General features: G+C 41.8%; 1 protein-coding gene across 1 annotated transcript; it reads left to right on the top strand.

Annotated features, from left to right (window-relative positions):
- The first annotated feature begins 3,202 nt into the window (after nt 1–3,202).
- Nucleotides 3,203–22,883, top strand: pgap6 (post-glycosylphosphatidylinositol attachment to proteins 6). Its single transcript, XM_072657664.1, has 13 exons — nt 3,203–3,379; nt 4,784–4,961; nt 5,952–6,162; nt 7,009–7,139; nt 9,213–9,481; nt 9,638–9,963; nt 11,345–11,438; nt 11,538–11,655; nt 15,492–15,631; nt 17,649–17,827; nt 18,607–18,753; nt 18,882–18,998; nt 19,798–22,883. Exons 1-13 carry the CDS (start codon nt 3,316–3,318, stop codon nt 20,089–20,091), a joined length of 2,268 nt encoding a protein of 755 aa, XP_072513765.1. The 5' UTR covers nt 3,203–3,315; the 3' UTR covers nt 20,092–22,883.
- Nucleotides 22,884–22,911: the final 28 nt, after the last annotated feature.

Raw genomic sequence — 22,911 nt, 5'->3', positions numbered from 1 at the left:
GTTTAAAATCTCCAGAAAGTTGGTCAGTATTTTAATTAAAAGTTTAAAATCTCCAGAAAGTTAGTCAGTATATTAACTAAAAGTTTAAAATCTCCAGAAAGTTAGTCAGTATTTTAACCAAAAGGTTAAAATCTCCAGAACGTTAGTCAGTTTTTTATCTAAAAGTTTAAAGTCTTCAGAAAGTTCATCAGTATTTTAATTAAAAGTTTAAAATATCCAGAAAGTTAGTCAGTATTTTAACCAAAAGGTTAAAATCTCCAGAACGTTAGTCAGTTTTTTATCTAAAAGTTTAAAGTCTTCAGAAAGTTCATCAGTATATTAACTAAAAGTTTAAAATCTTCAGAAAGTTGGTCAGTATTTTAATTTAAAGTTTAAAATCTTCAGAAAGTTGGTCAGTATCTTAATTAAAAGTTTAAAATCTCCAGAAAGTTAGTCAGTATATTAACTAAAAGTTTAAAATCTTCAGAAAGTTGGTCAGTATCTTAATTAAAAGTTTAAAATCTCCAGAAAGTTAGTCAGTATATTAACTAAAAGTTTAAAATCTTCAGAAAGTTGGTCAGTATCTTAATTAAAAGTTTAAAATCTCCAGAAAGTTAGTCAGTATATTAACTAAAAGTTTAAAATCTTAGGAAAGTTGGTCAGTATTTTAATTTAAAGTTTAAAATCTTCAGAAAGTTGGTCAGTATTTTAATTAAAAGTTTAAAATCTCAAGAAAGTTAATCAGTATATTAACTAAAAGTTTTAAATATCTAGAAAGTTAGTCAGTATATTAATTAAAAGTTTAGAATCTCCAGAAAGTTAGTCAGTATATTAACTAAAAGTTTAAAGTCTTCAGAAAGTTCATCAGTATTTTAATTAAAAGTTTAAAATCTCCAGAAAGTTAGTCAGTATATTAACTAAAAGGTTAAAATCTCCAGAAGGTTAGACAGTATTTTAACTAAAATGTTAGTTAGTTAGTAGAGTTTAGTCTTTTGACTAAAAGGTCAAATATCCTTAAAGTAGGTCAAATCTACAAAGAGCTAGTCAGTACTTTGACAAAAAAGGCCAAAATCACCAGTAGGTTAGTCAAAATAAATGCATATACTATGAATTTTTTTTTTTTCACGTGTATTGGTTTCATTTTGGAGCTTGGTAAAGCAGTGTTTACATCATCTGCAACTGGATATTTAGGATACCCTACTGATGTTGTGACAGGACCTGAAATGTGCAGATTGTGTTGAAAGGCCTACAGTTGTCTCTGAGCTGAAGCAGTTCTGCAAAGAAGGAGGGGCTTAAGTTTTTGGACACATCTTCCATACACACATGCCCGCCCTCATTCCTCTGACTGTCCCAAAAGTTGTTAAACACTCACACACATACAGACACATGCATGCTTGCATACACACAAACACACATGCATGCATACACATAGAGCCCACTCTTCAGTTTCTCACTCACAAATGTTTTTGGACATGTCTGCAATGAACACATACATGCATACACACACACACACACACACCTCTGCTGTTTTCAAGCACTAGGTGTTTCCTTCAGGAAATGCAAATGTAGGTTATTTAAACATCTAAAACAAGTGTTACATTTTCAAGGTATTAATATTATTATTATTATTATTATTATTATTATTATTATTATTATTATTTATGACCTTTGGCAGACATTCTTATCCAGAACATTTTACAGTGTGGTCTTGTATCTTTAAAACAGCCACTTTACAGGAGAAGGAAAACCTCTGTAACTTTCAGCGGAGGTCAGTGTAAACATATTTTAATTTTTTACAATATGAGCATTTCCATTGGTCCATTCATCATGAGAGTTTGATACAATATAAACTGTAGTTGCTTCTTATGTAGTTTATTTTTTATTTATGTTAAAAAGTAAAAATAAATGACAAGATTTGAAATACAAGGATTTCTTTCTACAGCGGCAATGAAATTTAAGGGTTTTGCTATTTAAAAATCCTGTAGGCCACTTGCAGTACCACCACAGGCCACAGTGGGGCCACAGGCTGCAAGTAGAAAAGCAGGGCTCTGCTTCATGGTAAGTTTCTTTTCTTTTCAGTGATGATGGGACCTATAGTGTCGCCATGACTACAGCACAAATCTATGCATTTTATTTACTTTTTTATGTAGGTTTATCCTACATTTGTTGGAGTAACTGTCTCTGCTGTCCAGGCACGAGAGCTTTCTACAAGATTTTGGAGCAGCATTGCTGTGAGGATTTGATTGCATTCAGCGACAAGGGAGTTAGTGAGATCAGGATGTTGGAAGCATTTCAATGAAGCACCTTTAATCTTTCCAGAGAACACTGCTCCACTGCTTGATGCTGGGGGGCTTTATATCCTTCTATTAGGTCCTATTAGTGGTAAAGGTGCACGTATTTGTCACTGTACAGCGAAATGTGTCCTCTGCATTTAACCCATCTGGTAGTGAACACACACACACATGTGTTAGGGGCAGTGAGTACACACACACACCCAGAGCGGTGGGCAGCCAACTCCAGCGCCCGGGGCCTTGCTCAAGGGCCCAACAGTGGGAATCGAACCCACAACCCTGTTATCGACAGCCCGGAGCTCTAACCGCTGAGCCACCACCGCCCCTGTCTTCCTACTGGGGAATTCTGAAGGCCAACAACTATCTGGTGCATGGGTGCCATTATTTTTGGACATGAGTTTGTATATCCTGCTGGTTAACCAACTTTGTCCTACTGGTCATGCTAGTCGACTAGCTTGGTCATGCTGGTCGACCAGCTTGACCACAACTAGCTTGGCAACCAATATGACCAAGCTGGTCAACAAGCCTGACTATCATCAACAAACTTGGCCAGCTTGGTCAGGTTGATCATGCTTCAAACCCAAACAAAAACATACTCCACGCTGGTCAAGAGCTATGGTATCTTTTTAGATAGGTGGTCATTTCTAAGAATTACTGGGCTGTAGTAATTCTTTTCCTAGAGAACCGTCTGGTTCCATTCACCACCACTGTGACCCATTCTCTACAACTGAGCGTTTCAAACCAAAACACTCTGAATGACTTTCTTTACACCTCGGCCGATTACTTTACCTTATTATTCATTTATTAATCATGAAAAAAACCATCGGTGGAGTTCCCCTTTAACCGAGCCCCTCGCAGACAGTCCACGTGAAGGCGGTTTGTTTATGTGCGGCAAGTGTGCGCAAGCGCAGAGCGCACACTCTCGCCGGTGACGGAACCAGGAAGTACGGTGATGATCACGGTGGAAACCACTGTCCCCAGCTGACGCCTGGACGAACCTGGACGAGCCTGGACATGAGATGATCTCTGGCTTCTGCTTTTTAACATGGCGAGGGTCCAGCTGCTGTGCCTCGGGCTGCTCTCCGCGGCCTGCTGCTGTTCGGCGGACGGTGAGTCTAGCTGGCTGGCTAGCTTAGCACGACGTAGCTAGCTGCGGTTTTTCACAGGGTTTAATCAGAGATCGGGTTAATTCAGCTGCTTAATCCGATTACAGCTAATATTTAGTTACACCATAGACCAGTTTTCTACGTATTTGTAGGAGTGTTAGTTTGCCTAAGCTGAGCTAAGGCTGCTGTAAACACGTATCGTTAGCTCACACTTACGCCGGGTCGGTATTCATCACTGACTTACGCTAATAAACTAGCCAGCTTTAGGTAGCTTTAGCCTAAAATACCGAGCGCTGGACCCCTGCCACTGCATGTCCAAATATTTGTGGACACCCTATCCTACACCACTTTCAGCTACTTCGCTGGCACAGATGTACAAATGCACACACACACCCACACAATGTAGTACTGCCAATAGAATAGGACTCCCTGGAGCAGATAAACATGAACCCATTGGCACCATGCTGCCTAATGCCAGGGGTGGGCTAGAGGGGTATAAAGCCCCCCCCAGCAGGATTGAGCTGTGGAGCAGTGGAGGAACTGTGTTGACTGGAATGATGATGATGATGATGATGATGATGGTGCTCCATCCAGTACTTTTGGGATGAGTTGGGGATGAGGTGTGGTGGTGGTCCGTCTAACATCCTGGCCTCACTGATGCTCTTGTGGCTGTATGCGATCAAATCCTCACAGCAATGCTCCTCCAAAATTCAGTAAATTGTCCTGAACTGTCCTCCCTGGACTATAGAGACACTCTATATGAGTTACTCCAACAACAAAAGTAGGATACACTATTTTTAATACCCTTGATTTGGGGAAAAAAAACAGTGAATCAGCAGGTGTCCCATTACTTTTGTCCATTAATTAGAATTTTAACCAATTTCCCAACCCACTCGTTAGTACTGCCCCTATCCCCTGATCGCATGTGATGCTCCCAACAGTGGGCGGGTGTGGACTGACACCTGGCCGTCAACACGCTCAGAGGACAGCGCCGGGTACCCTGCTCTGATGCATCGCCTAGCAGACGCCCGTGCCGGTCAGCAACACACTGTAGTGATGTAGGGAGTGGGAGAGAGCACCCACTACCCCCCTGGAGTGAGCAAGGCCGATAGTTTTAGTCTCTCAGGCTCCGGCAGCTGTCCTGCTGTCCGCCGAAGCATATGTTTTAGTGGGTCTACCAGCATGAACAACATGACCAAGCTAGTCAACCAGTATGACCACGCTGGATGACCAGCATGATTATCATGACCACACTAGTCCACCATTGAGATTTCCTGTAAATCTGTTCTCAGCTCTATTTGTAGTGAATTAGTTAAAGGAGCAGTGTTACTTTAATTCAGGACTGTTCATATATGTAATGCTTTGATATCATTTTTCACACATGATATAATGATACTTTCCCCCCAGATGTGACGTACGTGAACGACTTCTATTCCAAGACCCCGCAGAAGTTGGCCAAGTACAGCTGGTTTGGGAATGTGCGGCTGTACCACTTTAGAGTGCCAGAGGACGCAGTGCTGGTGCGGTGGCTGCTGACTGCAATGCGAGGGTCAGGATTTCACTGTGGCGACCAGAACATTGCAGTGTGAGTGGCCAGGTTACTGCACGTTATTTTGGGCCACTGCTTTTGGAATGTCCAGGTTCCAGTGTTGGATCTAAACCATTTTGGAAGGCACTGGGAATAGGGGGGGTTATATACCCACCCGTTCGTATGTCCCCCTGTCTGGGTCCGCCTATTAATGACGTCTGGCTTTAGCCGAGCTTGAAGGTGTTGGTTTTGGAGCTGGGGCTTCTTTCTTGGATGGCAGCATCTCAGCCCATGACTATGTCAAATTTGAGCTTGAATGTGGACGGCAACACTGGTATTCCAGATGAACCCCTGAATCTCCTGCGAACCACCGAACACTCATTTAATAAGCTTAAATTCTTAACAGGTCTGCCAAGGCTAAGTGTGTCTGAGAAGTCTCATTTGGGATCCCTCTCCGACTGTATTTTCAGTCCCGGCATTCTGTAGGCCTGCTGGGTATCTCAGTTGAGCCTCAGCTGTTCTTTTAAGTCCTTGTAAATACCTGCAAGGTGTGTGACGGGATTCATAGATTGAGAAGAGGTGGGACAGTGCATTGAGCGTCTAGTATAACGTTTGGAAAATGGGTCACAAAGCAGATGTTAATGATAGGCTAAAATGAGAGACTATGGCCAAAGACCACAGTGTGAAGGAAGGAACTGAATCTGCAGGTGAATGGAAGTGTACGGTCATACGGGTCTACCAGCAGTGGCAGAAATCCCAGTCTGCGGAGAATTCTTGGTGGTCTTGTCATTCCTGAGCAGAAGCGAGCATTCATAAGTTGTAAAACAATAAAATAAAATAAAATCAGTTAAATAAACTCAGAGGCTGATTCACATTAATGGGCACGTTAACAAGCTAAACAAACATTAGGGGCAATATCAGGGTCAGCAAAATTATTCTGCAAAAAATTATTAAATTATTATGGCAAAAAATATTCTTTTTAATTATTCTTACTGTAATCTATTTATAATCTCTTAATTATTTCTTTCTTTCTTTTTAATCCAACAGGCACGTTCGAGCTGGTGCGCCACCGGTCATCAACCCCATCCTCACAGCCTTTCCCAACTCCACCGCAGTCTCTCTCGCCTACAACATGACCCTGAGCGTGGGTAACGGACAGTCCATCAATGTCACGCTGTTTAACGTGACGAACCCCGTACCTGGAGACTGGTTTCTCGCTGCCCACCTGCCTAAGGATGATGGAAAGATCGAGCAGCAGGTATGAGCAGATTCGTTTGTTCTTGCAGTTCTGTTCCTGTCAGAACCGGATGCTCCAGTTGCACGGGTGAGGGGTGGGTCAAAAATAGACGTACACACAGATTATTAGATTTCATTAATTCAGTGACGGCCTCCTGTTAGTGATCATGATTGACTACAGCTGGATTGACCGACACACAGTACACTAAGGGAAAGTCCAGGGAGCTCAGTGCAGATCTGAGAAGGATGGTTGTAGGTTAGCACACGAAGACCCAAACTGTCAACCTTTAGCTGAGAGGAAATTGGTTTGGATGGCCTGGAGTAGGGCTGGGCGATATAATACTACATCACAATATTTAAAGATATTTCAATATTCTCCCAGACTAAATACTTGCAATATGATAAAATATCATCATATTGCCTGGAACAACCCAAGAAGCTCCAAAGCACAGGCCTGCCATGACCTAGAAGCTTTAGATCTCCATGAACTATTAGGACACTGTCCAAAAAAAAGCTCCTGCTTCAAAATAGACACCCTCAAGCTGTTGACCACATGGACAAAGAAAAGTCTTTTGGAGGACGGTATGTAGTCTGTTATAGTAAATCGTTTGGCCACAGTAACTACAGGTATGCTTGGAGGAGTAAAGATGAGGCATTCAATCCCAAAGGCACTGTACCAACTGGCAAGCATGGTGGTGGTAGCACCAACGCCGTACCAAAAGCATCTGGTCAAATTGTGATTTGCTGTGGGGCGTTTAACCATGATGAGTGTAGGTAAACTGAAACCATATGCTGGACATATTCATGTTGACTTGTCCATTTGAAAAGCATGTAAAACCAACGGTGTGTTTGTGGGTGTCTGTTCCAGGGGCTGCCATCCTGTTCGTATTTGTTCCAGCCTCAGATGTACGTCAGGAGAGCAGTTGACACTCCGATCCTGCAGCCCAACATTCCCCTTACTCAGACAGTGACAGCACCTCAGAAACAGGCTCAGCTCAAGTATGTTCTGTGTGTGTGTGTGTGTGTGTGTGTGTGTGTGAATACGTCTCGTTTTTAAATGACAAACAATCTACGTAGCATTTGGATTGGAGAGTATCCATTGAAAAGACATTAGTTCAAAACATTTGGCAAACCGATCTCATATGTCCAGAAGTGTCCGGACACCAGGTGTCCTCTGGTTTAAGGCGCACCCATTACTTCAATGGATGTTCAATAGCGCACACACACAGGTTATAGACCATGCCCAAGAGGATCCGCACATGAGCCTAGATAGGTATACAAGTCACGCAGTATTGAGCTGTATTATCTGCAGTGATGGAGCTACATCCAGTACTAGGATGAGTTGGAGTGCCAGAACTTGGATCATCCAGCACCTCTAACTGACCTCACTAATGGTCTCTCAGCTGAATGCAATCAAATCCTCCTGAAAGCACTGATCCAACATAGAGTGCAAAGCCTTTCCAGAATAGTAGAGGCTGTTACTACTTTGATTGGATGAGCAGGTACATTTTCAGCGTACAGAATGGCATGCAGAGGTTTGGGCACCCCGGGTCAAAATATCTGTTATTGTGTCAATAACAGTCAATGACCTGATTTTATAGGTAAACTATCTTAAACCAAAATGACTTTTCCATTCTTCCTTCTACCAGTGAAATGTTCCTAATGCCACTGGCTGCAACACAAGCCCAGAGCATGCTGATCCACCCCATATTTAACAGGTGGTGGGGTGTTCTTTTATCCAAACATACCATTATCAGTTATGTACCAACTTAATCAGTCCACAAGACTTCTTTTGAAAATTCTTCTGATGACTCCACCACCACTGCAGAGTCTGTAGATTTTTTTGCAGGCAAACAAAGGTTCTGTTTATTTTTTATTTTTTTTTTTTTTTTTTTTTTTTTTCCACAAGCAGTTCTTTTAGAAAGTCTACTTGGTCTTTCAGACCTCAGCCTGACCTCCACTGTGCCGTTTCTGACGTGCTGAGGAAACGGCTTCCTAAAACTCCTCGCTGTCTTCTTATGGCCTTTTCCTGCTTTGTGGGCATTAGTTATTTTACATCAGTTATACGTTATCTTCAGAATGATTGACGGTTGCTTGGAAGAACCCATACCCGCTGATTGTAGGACAAGGTTTGAGGAGTATATACAGCTCTGGAAAAGAGAGCACTTTCTTAAATGTGCGTCTCTACGTGTACGGCAGGCATTTTATTCCAGGCATTTCCAGGCATCAAACAAAGCTGAGTTACCTGGATTTGCAGACTATGAATGGCATATAGTCCCAACAGTAATGTGAAAGATTAGTGGAGAGCCTGCCAAGACATGAGAGCTGTGATTGGCAGTCAAGACTATTTCACCATAGTGATTTCTGAATGCTTTCAAAGTTCAGATATTAGTGCTGTGTTGTTTACATTTGAATAATAGTGTATTTGCATTATAATTATTATTATTATAATCATTTCTTTGCATTATTTGAGCAGTTGTTTTTGAGCACTTGTAATTTCTGCAAATGAATGTTCTAAATAGCAATATGTTTATTTGGAATTTAGGGGAAACAAATACACAAATGGTAATTTCTCTACACACATTGCCTATAAATAGTAAAACCAGAGAAACTGATAATGAAGGATGGTCTCTGAATTTTTTCCAGAGCTGTGTATAAAATATATATATATATAGTAGATATATAGATTTTCTTTTTCCATGAAAAATGTAAAGACCAAGGCAGTACATGGATGTGAAAGGACTAAATAAAAATACATTAATAAAAGAAATGAATAAATTAAGGGAAATATGAGAATACCTTTTTTTTTAATGACTAGTAAAATATATGTAAGTGGCTGGATGGTTTACATGACATGAGGTGACCTGATCTTCCAGAGTTTTAATGTAAAGGGTAAGAGTCTTTATAAAGCTTTTTCATTTGCACCGCCTGGCCTTTCTTATCAAGGATTGTGAACAAGTCATAGCTTTTACAAGCTAATTAAGCTAATAATTAATAAAGATTATTAATAATCTCTTAGATTTTTTGTCTAGATCTAATTTTGAACAGTCTTTGAACGATCTTCTGTTTTAGGATCTTTGTTCCTGAGTTCGCCTCCAAATTGAGTGTGTTCATCCACACCTGTTCGGTGAAGGGAGCCCCGGCAAGCGACTGCGGACTGTCCATCACGTTAGGCTCCACCTCCTTGGGGCAGAGCTCTGTGACTACAGTAAACTGCTCAGGGGATGAGCCATGTGCTGCTTCTGGCTCCAGTCCACCTTGGAATACCTGGGTGCGAGTGACTGTGGAGATCAGTCAACCCAATGTCACGGTGACCTTCAGCATATCTGCCAATCACACAGGTCTGACCACACACAGCTCAGTGATTTCAGACTTTTGAGAAGCCGCTAGGTGACACACTGCCCATTAATCAATGTCTTCATCTCTCTCTCTCAAATTGTCCACTCTCCTGTCCCCTATCCCCATGTGACTATCCCCCCCCCCCCACACACACACAGTGGGCTGTAAACCTTTGAGTGTCCCTACGGATTTCAACACCTCCCTTCCCGTGGGCCTCTTCTCCCTGAGGTCCTCATCCAGCAACACGTCCAGCAGCCCCAGCAACACCTCCGCTGCTAACGGGCTGCACACTGATGGCTCGGATGGAGCCTGCGTCCAAAACCCGTCCGTGTTCAGAGAGGAGCAGGACGTCCTCTCTGTGCGTTTTGCAGTAGCCAGTGGCAATGTGACTGTGGCGTCTCAGGTGCCAACCATGCTGGCACTGGACATGGACTCTACTGCGGACAGTGGGGGGGCGCTAGTGGTACAGCTGGATCTCAACGTGGTAAGTGTGTGAGTTGAGTATGAGAACAGATACACAGTTTAATTGTGTTGGTGTGTTTTATGTAAAAGTAATGGCTTAATGTTTTAGATTTCAAATAATGATCAGTTAAATATTATGTCAGATTATTATTTTATACAGAATTTAATTATGATGAAAATGGCTTGTTTTGGGGGTTTTGGTGTAAATAATGTTCCTCATTTATTAAAAAATATCTATTTTGATTGGTAGAATAATTACTTATTTCCCAGAAATTACTAATTGATCAATTGAAAGCACCAGAAATAATCCCCATTATTTAGACATTGAATAATGATTATGCTGAAAATGGGTAATGTCCTTTTGACTGTTAAAATAATTACTTATTTTTCCAAAATTGACTAATTGGCAAAATGTTTGACTAATTATTAGAGATACTGACTGATAATGTCAAAATAATGGCTGCTTATGTGGAGTTCTGAATTATGTGAAAATAATGGCTTATGTTCTAATATTGTTGAAGGGTTGTCTATGGATTTTTGGACTAATTATGTCCAGTTGACCCTTATTTTATTAGGATTTTGAATAATTATATCAGAGTAAGAACTACAGATATTTTTGCTTATTGTATTAATATATTGTATTTGCTTATTCCTTATTGAAGTTTGACTAGTTTTATCCAAGTAATGGCTTATGTTTTAGAGATTATTATTAATTATGTCAAAAATAATGGCTTATTTCGTACAGATTTTGAATGTTTATTCTAAAATAATACAATTAAATTGATAATAAGATTACAATTAATAATGCAGAAGTTTTCTTCTTAGGAATTTGACTAATTATATGACTATAATAGCTTATTGTTATAGGAATTTGACTTCTAAAAGATATGGGAATAGTAAAACGGCAATTGTACGTTTGCAACCATTTTTTAAAAAGTATTGGAATCAGTGTTTTTAGTAATTCAAAACAAATAAAATAGTTTGTAAATTTGTAAATAAAAGGACATATTAAACATGAAAGAAAATATAGAATTAAAATTTTGAATTATAAATTATAGCAGTATAATTATGCTGTTTGTCATTTAATTATCTCTTTGTTCTAGAAAGATTGAATGAAATGTCTAAAGTAATATTTAATGTATTATTTGTAATATTTAAATCTACATTTGATAATTCACATTGGCTAACATTGAAGCCTTACACATGGCAAGCTGGGGTTCAATTCCCCATCCAAGCAAGCATCCCACTCTGTTCCTTAGACAAGACCCCTAGCACTACATTTACTCACCTTTGTAACATGAGTACAGCCCAGCAGTGACCTGACCATGGTCCTGATCTGGCCTCCATCAATCCTTGCCTGTGTAGGAACGCACATGTTTACTGGCAATCCTTCTGTATCACAGACTTCTCTGGTTGGTGCGTTTGGCAGCGTCAGAGCATGCCTTACCCCTTCTGCTTCAGTACTTCAGCTGAACACCAGCCTGTCATGTAACACAGGTGAGTTACCTAATTAGCATATATAATCAGTGGTATACATGCAGTCGTTATTAGCAGGTGCAGATGCTGATTACACTGTGTTTGTGTTCCTGTCTGCAGCGTTCATGAAGGGCTTCTCTCTCGAAGTGAGCAGCAACGAGACGAAGGCTTTGCTGAGGATTCCCTTTCCTGAAGCAGCATTTTGGTACCTCAGTTTGCAGACCATCTGCAATAGCAGGTAGGTCCACAAAAAATGAGTGTTCCTCCCTCCCCCTCAGCTGTCAGTCTGCAAGATGGGGGTCTGTTAGCTGTTGAGCACCAGTGATGTTGCATCTGCGACAGTGGTGCTTCACATGTCTCGGAGAAAGCTACAAAATCCAAGCATTAAAAAAACAGCTCTGGCCCATCAAGGCATGGACTCCACAAGACCCCTGAAGGTGTACTGTGGCACTAAGACGTTAGCAGAAGATCCATTAAGGTGTGACCTGTAAGTTGTGAGTCACGTCAGTGGAACGCCGGGAACCCTTGACCCTGACCACTGCATACTGAAAAGACATGCCTGATGTTTTGGAGATGTTGGCCCTTATCAAAGTGGCTCAGATTCTTATGCTTGCCCAGTTTCCCTGCTTCCAACACATAATAACTGCCTGAGATCCACTATATGGACCAAAGTATTGGGACATCTACCCATTTCTTATTTCTTCTGAAATCAAGGATATAAAAAAGAGTTTATCCTGCTTTTGTTGGAGTACCTGCTGTGAGAGTTTGATTGTATTCTCTGATGAGATCCCCACCCCATCTCATCCCAAACTCCACCCACCCACCTCACATCATCCATCATTCCAGAGAACACAGTTCCATGCTAGGGGGCTTTACACCTCTCTAGCTCTCGCCTGGCATTAGGCAGCATGGTGCCAATAGGTTGATGTTTATCTGCTCCAGAGAGTCCTATTCTATTGGCAGTACTTCTCTACGGGGACTAGACAATCTTGTGTGTCAGCAATGGGGGCAACCTAAGTAGCTTAAGGCATTCATTGGAAGGGGTACCCACAAATATTTGGACATATACTAGTAGTGTATCCAGCCCCTTGACACAGGTGCCTTTGCAATGATGTATAATTAATGTTAGTCTCTTCATCAGTCAGTGGTTTTAATGTTATGGCAGACTATGGTGTCATTGAGCGTGAACCCTGGCTGTATATGGACCTAGCAAGTTCAGTTTCATTGTTGTTGAGCTCCACTTCTACACAGGAACCAGACAAACAGGACATACAGTGAGTCCAAGAAGTATTTGATCCCTTGCTGATTTTCTTCGTTGGCCCACTAATAAAGACATGATCATTCTATACTTTTAATGGTAGATGTATTCTTACATGGAGAGACAGAATATTAAAAAGAAAATCCAGAAAATAAATCTAAGGAATATATATTAATTGATTTGTATTTCATGGAGTGAAATAAGTATTTGATCCCTTAGTATTCATTAGCAGTTCTGGCTTTTACAGACCAGTTAGACACTCCCAATCAACTTGTTACCTGACCTGAAGCCACCTGTTCTCACTAATCACTTGTGTGAAAAACACCTGTCCACAGAATCAGACAGATCACACAGATTTCAAGTCTCCAACATGGGTAAAACCAAAGAGCTGTCACAGGACCTCAGAGTCAGAATTGTTGACCTTCACAAAGCTGGAATGGGCTACAAAAAGATTAGTAAGGTGTTGGATGTGAAAGTAACAACTATTGGTGCAATTATCAGAAAGTTTAAAGAGTATAACATGACAATCAACAGACCTCGGCCCGGTGCTCCAAAGAAGATTTCGCCTCGTGGGGTGGCAATGATGCTGAGAACAGTCAGAAATCGTCCTGCAACCACTCGGCAGGAGTTAGCAAATGACCTGAAGGCAGCTGGGACCACAGTTTGCAAGGAAACAATTGGCAACACTTTGCGCAACAATGGATTCACATCCTGCAGTGCCCGAAAGGTACCCCTGCTGAAGAGAGCACATGTGGAGGCGCGCCTCAAGTATGCCAATGATCATTTGAAAGATGAACCAAGTTATTGGGAGAAGGTTTTGTGGTCAGACGAGACCAAAATTGAACTTTTTGGCCTCAACTCCACCCGCCATGTGTGGAGGAAGAAAAATGCTGCCTATGACCCCAAGAACACTGTGCCCACCGTCAAGCATGGAGGTGGAAGCATAATGTTTTGGGGGTGTTTCTCTGCCAAGGGTACAGGGCTACTTCACCGCATCACTGGGAAGATGGATGGAGCCATGTACCGCACAATCCTGAGGGACAACCTCCTCCCCTCTGCCAGGGATCTGAAAATGGGCCGTGGTTGGGTCTTCCAACATGATAACGACCCTAAACATACAGCAAAGGCAACAAAGGATTGGCTCAAGAAAAATCACATTAAGGTCATGGAGTGGCCCAGCCAGTCGCCAGACCTCAATCCGATCGAAAATCTATGGAGGGAGCTGAAGGTCAGAGTTGCCAAGCGACAGCCCACCAACCTTCATGATTTAGAGAGGATCTGCAAAGAAGAGTGGGCCAAAATTCCCCCTGGTGTGTGTGCTAAACTTGTGGTTAACTACAACAAACGTCTCACCGCTGTGCTTGCAAACAAAGGCTTTGCCACTAAGTATTGAGTGTGTTTGGCAAGAGGGATCAAATACTTATTTTCCTCATTGAAATACAAATTAATTAAAATATATTCTTTAAAATTATATTCTGGATTTTTGTCTTGATATTCTGTCTCTCCATGTTAGAATATATCTACCATTAAAAGTGCAGAAGGATAGTGTCTTTATTAGTGGGCAAACAAAGAAAATCAGCAAGGGATCAAATACTTCTTGGACTCACTGTATCTACCAGGTGCTTACACACACTCCTGTAACTGGTTTGGTAGAATTCTTCAGATGCTTCTGATTAATTAGCATTCGGCTGAGACGTCTATTGTCCTGTTTTATTGTTAGCCCTGCTCTTCCAGTGTAGATGGAGCCAATTCTCAGGAAAGGCTGATCACATTTGAGATGGAAACCTTCTCTTTCCCTTTCGGCCTTAAAAATGAAGGTGCTGCTCAGGGCTTTTGAAGCAAACCCATAGAAGGGCCGTCTATCCATAACCAACCATTTTTGTAAGTAAGATGTGAAAGCACATACTTCACACTCTCATCTCGTTCACAAATATGGTTCAGTATAGATCTAAAGGTGGTTCTTCTGTGGCTTTGCTTAAAAAAAACACACATAGCACCTTGATTGTAAACCCTCTGTGGGCCTGAAGGGCATGTTTTCGAGTTGTGCGTATCTTCTTAAATTTGCCTTTAAAGGCACTTGTATATAAAATATATATAAATATAAAATAATCCCCATGTGTTTTTACATCAAAATGTTTAGAACAATCTCAGCTCTCACTTTATCGAGACCCCATGTGACCTACATCACTCTATGAAGAGATACTCTGACCCTAGACATGCAACACTGAAGTCTGGTTTTAGAAATTATTAATATTTCTTGTGAAAATATCCCTTTATTCATGTGGACCAATTGTTTTGGTGCTTGGAATTGGTTTACCAGAGTCTCAACTTCACTAAGCAAGTAGAACATATGACTTGGATACTATATAAGCAGCGACTTTCTGATTGTCCGTCAGCCACTCATGTGAACGCTGTACATGAATCCAAAAGTTAGACACGGCGAGAGGCAGAGATGAGGACCTTGACCTGTCTTCATAGCCTCGTAACTCTGAACGTAAGTCACGTATAATCAGGCAGTAGGATGCAATGGAAAGGGCGGAGTCTACAGAATCAGGAAACATTTGAACCATATTTCTGTGCTGTATTATCGCAAAGATATTAATAGAAACATAGAGGAACGTCCTTGCGACTCCAATGAGTGCCTACCTCAGTGCTCAGCATTGTACAGTTGGACAGCTGTTGCAGTGACCTCCTGATACACATGAGAAACATCTGCCATTCGGGAGGTTGGTCCGGTCATGCTGGCCATAGGCAGTGTGGCAGGTGTACCAGTGGTCATAACTGCACGGCTGTTCTTGTGCTGTTTGTTTTTTCAGCGTTGGCTGCAGCAACACCTCGGCCGTGGTGGGCGTGTCTGTGAGTGTGAGCGCATGCGTGGACGACTGTGGACCATATGGAGAGTGCAGGCTGCTGCGTACACACAGCTACCTTTATGCTGCATGTGTGTGTAAAGCAGGTGAGAGACACATTTACACCCTTTAACTGCATCAGGCTTGCTCTGTTCTTTCTGGCATTAGCTTCTAGCCTTTCAAGCCGCTCTAGAGGCATCCGTGCGCCATACTTTTTTGTTGTTATTATTATTAATATTTACATTAATGGCATTACGGAGGGGGGGCCAGTGTAGTCTTAGGAGGCTTGCCCAAGGACTCTACACTATTGGTGTAGTGCAGTATAGTCACCCAGCCCAGGAATCGAACCCCGGTCTCCAACATGGTGTGGTAGCTCAGTGGCAGGTAGTGGTGTTATCTGTTGCACCACACCAACCATTATCATAAATATTATAGTCCCAGTGCAGGACTACAAGGAACATGGCTTAAAGGTGCTGTATTTTCCTTGGCATAGCTGAAATATGAGGGATCGGTACATAGAGGTGAAAGACCCTGAACTTCAAACATTGTCAATTTTGGTAATAAAAATGGATTACATTACATTTACAGACTTATTTTTACATTCACAAAAACATTTACTTACACCCCGTCCACTAGCGAAAGCCTTTCGTGACCGAACGCAGCTGCTAATTTGCGAAAAATACAGTAAAGCTAAGTAAGTAGCTAAATAGTAAGTAGTAAGTAAAGCTAAAATGGCTAAATGCCAATGCTAAGGCGATCAGATAAGGCAGGAGGACTGGCCACCCATGTAGGAATCCAGCATCAGCAACACTATCCAATAAGACTGGAGTGAATACAAAAAAGGAATGACAGTGTTCTTGTTAGAGTGCTAGACTATGCTAAGCTATGCTATGCTATGCTGTGCTAGGTGGCTAATGTTGAGTCGAGTTATCATGGTGTCGTAAATCGATCAATCGCTAATAACTGCATACCGATTTCCCACAAGCCCACCATAAAGGAGTATGAGTGTAATTCAGAGGTAAAATAACAGGGTTGTAAATGGGATTGTTAAACCACATTTGGGCAAGTTACATATTTAATATTCATACCTCAGAGAATAACTTAATTAAATAGGGGGGAGAAAATTAATGAACTACAGCATTGTGGAAAGGTTAAAGCAACCCTATGTGATTTTTAAGTGGTTTAGTTGCTTATGTAACATTAAAAAAATAAAAAAAGAAGAAATGTGGTGTGTGCTAAAATAATGGCACTAATTCTTATGATCTAATTATTTAAATAAATAAAAAGATAATTGGCAAATAAACAGGAATTGTGTCTGAAGTGTGCTGAAAATGCTATAATTTCAATATTTGTATGTGAAAAAAATAATAAGCTTTGCTTTTATTAGCTGGTTTACATTGCCATGATGGCCCACAGCTGCCTAGCTTAGCCTAGCCTAGAATTTGTTCACTTATTTAAACTTGGTACATCAACACAACATGTTTGGGGCTGCCCAGACTTTTGCGTAAGACTCTAGCACTATAGCTCTGTGGTTTTGCACCCAAACAACATCACGTTTTTTTTTTTAAAAGCCCTGGGCTTCACTCTGTACATAGTACTGACCGTTGAGTGTGGTGCACATTGTGCACCTTTAGCCTCCAGAAAATGCAGCTCCTTTAATTAGCGAGCGTTAGTTTAGCGCACCTGTGGAAAAGGTTTAAATGTAGTTTTACAGGCCTGTTTACCACCCTGTTATTAATTTTGGGGGTAATAAGCTGGTTTACGTCACCGTGATGGACCGCAGCTGCCTAGCCTCGCTCGAGTACCACTGGATAGTGTTGCTGTCCTTTACTGGATTCTCTCTGTGTCCAGTTGTTGTGGTGTGCGGTTAGCTAACTTAGGACATTATAGCCAGGAAAGCGGTGTTTGAAGTGTTTGAAGCATGTACCCCATTGCCACACTTGGCCTTCCCAAACCACTCGAAGTGGCTTGAAGCGAGTATCTTCACAATGCCAATTGCTGATCATAAGCTTTGTTTTTGTTCCTTAGCCGTGTAGCTTCAATGCTAATTACTGATTGAATTTCAGGATCGTTTCAACCATTGCTTTGGTTTATGGTTAATGTTCTTTGGTTGTTGTTTGACAGGTTGGCTGGGATGGAGCTGCTCAGACGGATCGGCTGCCCTGTCGTTCTCTCGGCAGCTGGCTGCGGCTCTGCTGCTCACGCTCAGCAACCTGCTGTTCATCCCACCCATCGGCGTGGCACTGTACCGCGGCTACCACGTGGAGGCTGCTGTCTACTTCTTTACCATGTTCTTCTCCACGGTGTGTGTGTGTGTGTGTGTATGTACCACAAAGCAACAGGGAGATTTTCAAAGCATTTATGATGGTGCATTCTTTTTAATACCGTGGCCTAGCTGCTACATCGGTGCTTGCTCCGGTCAGCCTAGCGTTAGTTTGTATCCTTTCCAGATGCTTCGAGGCAGCTTCACACCAGATAGTTGCATTAACGTTTGCTCTGGTCAGCCTAGCATTAGCTTTTAGCCTAACTAGCCATTTAAAAGGCGTCCACTTGCTGAATAACCACATCAGCACTTGCTCCGGTTGGCCTAGCACTAGCTTTTAGTCTTTCCAGACACACCAGAGGCATCTGTGCACCGGATAAATGCATTGGTGTTTGCTTCACTCACCATTAGCAGTAGCTCTTAGCATTTCTTGACACTGCAAAGGCATCTGTGCACCACATAAATGCATATGCCCTTGTTCCGGTTGGGCTAGCATTGGCTTTTATCCTTTGCAACCGGATAACTGCATCAGGCTTGCTCTGTCCTTTCTGGCATTAGCTTCTAGCCTTTCCAGGCACTTCAGAGGCATATGTTCGCCAGATATCTGCATTGCCATTTGATGCAGGCAGCCTCCCCTTTTCTTTCCTGTTATCCTAGGCCTAGGCCTAGGGGGGGTTGAATTAGCCTAACTTTTAATAAATTATTGAAACATAAGAATCTTTGATCTTCATTTGAAGAATTATGAGAAATGGAGGTTATCTAAATAAACATGTACTTGGTCGCTAAACAACTCTGACACTTCCGACTGTTTGTCTGTAGTTCTATCACGCGTGTGACCAGCCAGGAGTGACCGTGATGTGCATCATGGACTACGACACGCTCCAGTTTTGTGACTTTCTGGGTTCTGTGGTGGCCGTGTGGGTGACCATCGTCTGCATGGCGCGACTGCAGGAGCCGGTGAAATATGTAAGTGCAGGTCACCGAGGGCTGCAGAGAATTACACTGTACAGCTGGTTAGAGAAGTGCCCACTGCTCATTGGTATTGCCATTTAAGCATCATTGGATTGTAGTAATAGAAGGCCTCTCTCCTCCAGGTGTTCTTCATGGCAGGGACTCTCTTCATTGCCATGGCGATGCAGCTGGACCGCCGGGGCCTGTGGAACCTACTAGGACCGGTGCTGTTTGCATTGGTCATTATGGTAACTGCCTGGGTATGTATGTATGTATGTATGCATGTATTTTTGAACGTCAAAGTTATGCAGTTATCATAACACTACCGTGATATTTTCTTGGGCAATTTCAGCCCAATTTCAGCCTAATTTCCCAGTTTTCCCAGTTTATATATTACCATTCCCAGATACGCACACCAGAATATTATCTGAAATTGATCTACATTTCCTGTATCAGTACATACTATTAATATGTATGTGACTGTAATTAAGACATTCCTAACATACACTATATTGACAAAAGTATTGGGACACCTACTCCTATTCAATGTTTCTTCTAAAATCAAATTTCCTGATCAAGGTTTTTTACACCCCCGATCCGAACCTAGCCTCTCAATGCAGATTATCAACCAGTACCGATCTGATCTTTGCGTTTCTGTAAATAATACAGCCCCACATTTAGGTAAGCTGTGCTAACCTATGCTAATAAACAGCAGTAAAATTAGTAAAATGTTAGTACCAGTTTCTAAAATCAGACTAAATTCTAATCTGATCTACATTGTTTGGAGAAACCTTTTAAACAGTTTTAAACTCTATAGTGTCTTAATATCTTCCAGTCCAGTCTGACTGACCCACCCCCCTGACCATTCAGCTCCCAGTTTCTTACAGCTCTGCAGTCACATAACCTAGCGTGTATGTGCATTAGCATTAGCATCCTCCTCGGTTCTAAAAGCTGATCAACTCCCAAGGATCCGTGCAAAGCTTGTGTTTTTTTTTAATATCAGCAGTATGAAAAGTGATGTATGTGTGTGAATCATGTACGTACCTCTGCTCTCTGCAGGTGTATCGTGGCGTAAGACGCCATCAATGCTACCCGCCGAGGTGGAGGCGCTGGGTCTTTTTCCTGCTCCCAGGCCTGGTGTCTGCACTCATTGGAGTGTGCGTGTACATCTTCGCTCAGACCGACAGCAACTACTACTACACGCACTCGATATGGCACATCATGGTGGCCACCAGCGTCGTCTTCCTTCTACCGCCCCGCGAGAAAAACGTGCCGCCCTGGGGCTGGCCTCACAAGCTCTGCGGTTACAAGATCTGCCGGAACCAAAAAGAAGAGCTTTACGCCGTCACCTAACCGTGGCCGGTTCCGTCACTCGCAATAAAGTTTTCCAAGCGTAATCCATTTAGTAAGCTTTATCCGGGACACTTCCGCTTCCGAAAGGACACTCAGTGTAGTAGGGAAGTTGCTAGTTTATTGCACGTTAAAGTGCATCCTTCGTTTTTTGGGACCAAACCAGACTACTGGAGATTTCAGATATTTATGATTTTTTTAGATTGTTAGATTAAAATCTGTTCCTTTAGATAAAAAAAAGGCTTTATGTTGGAGATTTAATAGATTCTATATTTGACATTTTGCGTTTTTGAAACTTCACGATTTCCTATTTTAAAGGAACGTTTTGGTGAGAACTCTAATGTAAACCATTGTCCTCTTTCCAAGATGTAAATCCTCAGTCAAGACATATTCCTGTGCAGATTTGGCTTCTTTAGTTTAGTGCTACAGCTACAAGGCTAATGTTGCTAGCAAACCATGGAAGTCTGTAGTCACCCAGATCAAGACAACACGTCTGTATTAACCCCAAAGCCCAAAAGCCCCAAATAGATTCACCCTCATGTTTGACCAACAGTTGACAAGGGTGTCTTTTCATCAAATGCTGCTTCTTTATTCCTTTGATTTAAAATCTTAAAGGTTAACCTGGGCCCCGTCTGCACAATTCTCCCGACCTTGAGTGAAAAGCCGTGTTTTCGCGTGAACGGGAGGTCTAAAAAAAAAAAAAAAAAAAAAGTATGTGGACACTTCTGAACAAGGCCTTCAAGAAGAGCTGGAAGTGGTTCAGACAGGTTGAGAGATGTATGGGCCTGTATTTACAGAGGCGATTTGGGTGGGCGTTGACTTCAAGTGTTTCTAGCGCACTGAACTTGTAACTTGGCATGTCTTGGCTGATTTACAACATCTAAGGGAAAAGGCGAATTGTGTACATTTGATTTGTCAGCAAAGCATTCCTTCAAAGGGTGATTGTCCACTTCATTTGGCACTTTACAAACCTGGATGGTTGTGTGTTTGATCAATAGAGGGTGTGTGTACTGTGTTTGTTCTTAGGTTTTATTTTGTGGGTGTGGGCTGGCGTTCCGGCATGGCCATGGCCGAAGCTTAGCGAAACACTGTTGAATCACGGATGTTTTCAGCACTTTATTTGTGGTTAAAAAGGGGAAATTTATGGACATGCATGTGTGTGTAATCATCTGAAATGTGCCTGCTTTAGGGGTCTTGTGACTAGCATTTAGAGCGTTTGAATGACCAGCAATGAAGAATGTCTGTGCAATATGTTACACTACACCTCCGTCATCTTCCTAAAGGGGAGCTTTTCAGCATCCACCTGATTTTTAGAGGCAGTGGGCAGCTAACAGACTAAGCTCACGGTTCCTTTTAAACATAATGGGCTCTAGTTGACAATTTTTTATGAGGAGATCTGCATAATCCAGTGGTTGGGATGTAAACTAGAGTCATTCAGAGTGTGGTTGGGTGTGAAATTGTTCAAAGTAGAGGAACTTACCGACTTCTTTCCGGTGATAGTGGATGGAACCAGGGTTCATGAAGTTTACAACATAAATATAGCCACCTTATTTCCTTATAGCCTCCAATTTCACCAGTGATGCTACATATGTAGTGATGGTGGTAAAATTGAGGCAAATCTGGTTAATAAATAAGCTTACCATCAGCAGCCGAATTGGCTGTGCTCTCTCCTTTTGAGCGATGTTGGCCGGCGCAGGCATCTGTTGGCTGGTGTGGTGGACTTTGCTGGGGACCTGGTGCCGGCAGTTTGGACCTAGTCTTTAATTGATGGCGATAGTGAAAACCTGATCTGCACCAAGAGTGGTGGAACGAACCTCCCCTGGGTGTCCAAAGAGCAGAGTCGCTTGCAGTCCCTTCCAAAAGTACAAAGGTCTTCATACTGACCTTTGGATCCTAGTCTTTACAAACTAGCTAAGCATATTTTCTAAGTAAACAGTAAAGCACTTCTCTAAGTCGCTCTGGAGAAGATCTGGTTCTATTCACCACCACTGTGACCAATTCATATGTTCTGTAGGTTCCTCTAGAACATTGCATTTCAGACAAGACCAAACCACTCTGAAGGACTTCCCTTATAACACTCAGGAGCCACCACCTGATGTCCTTTATGTGCCTAGGTCCATAATTCAGGTGGGCCTAGAAGGTCCTAATGCTGCTTGTGTCAGTGATTTCTTGCCAGCGTTTGGGATTTGTACTGGAGCTTTACTTTAGTTTGTCAGCAAGATCAAAAAACTCAACAATAGCAGCTCAATATTAACATTTTTTGTATGATATAAAAGATCAGTCCTATCGTGAAGCTCTTTTGAACACTTTTACCAAATATGACACTTTTTAAACAAATCTCATGGGAGAGCTCTGATTGTTAATGAATGGGATTAAAGTACACTTGTACTTTACTGACCCCTCCTGTCCATCCTGTTGCTACGGATATCGTTAATGACAATCGTCTTGATCTCAAAAGGCCTTGCGGGAAGCATGGACTACAGAACTTAAACAATGCAACTGTACATTATGTGTGTATGTATGTTACTGTGGTGACGTTAGTCTGTCTTTACACTCTTATGCCCTACGTCTACATTTTTTTATTTATTTTTTGGTCCCCTCATGAAGACCCTTTTATCACACTGTTTTTTTTCTGTATTGCCATAATGCCTCTGGATTCACTGTTGTCGATGTACCTGCCTCTTTTATTTTCTCCCAAATAATATATTTACTGTATTGAACATAAAACAAAAATCAACATATAACTGTAATTAATACACAGATCAAATGGACTAATAAAGAATGATTATTTAAAATTTCTGATGTCCTTTTTTTCCACCAAAG

Source organism: Salminus brasiliensis, chromosome 15 (genome assembly GCF_030463535.1).
Source record: "Salminus brasiliensis chromosome 15, fSalBra1.hap2, whole genome shotgun sequence".
In the NCBI taxonomy this organism is placed as follows: domain Eukaryota; kingdom Metazoa; phylum Chordata; class Actinopteri; order Characiformes; family Bryconidae; genus Salminus; species Salminus brasiliensis.
Note: the sequence above shows the minus strand (reverse complement) of the source record. Positions and strands in the feature narration are given on the sequence as shown.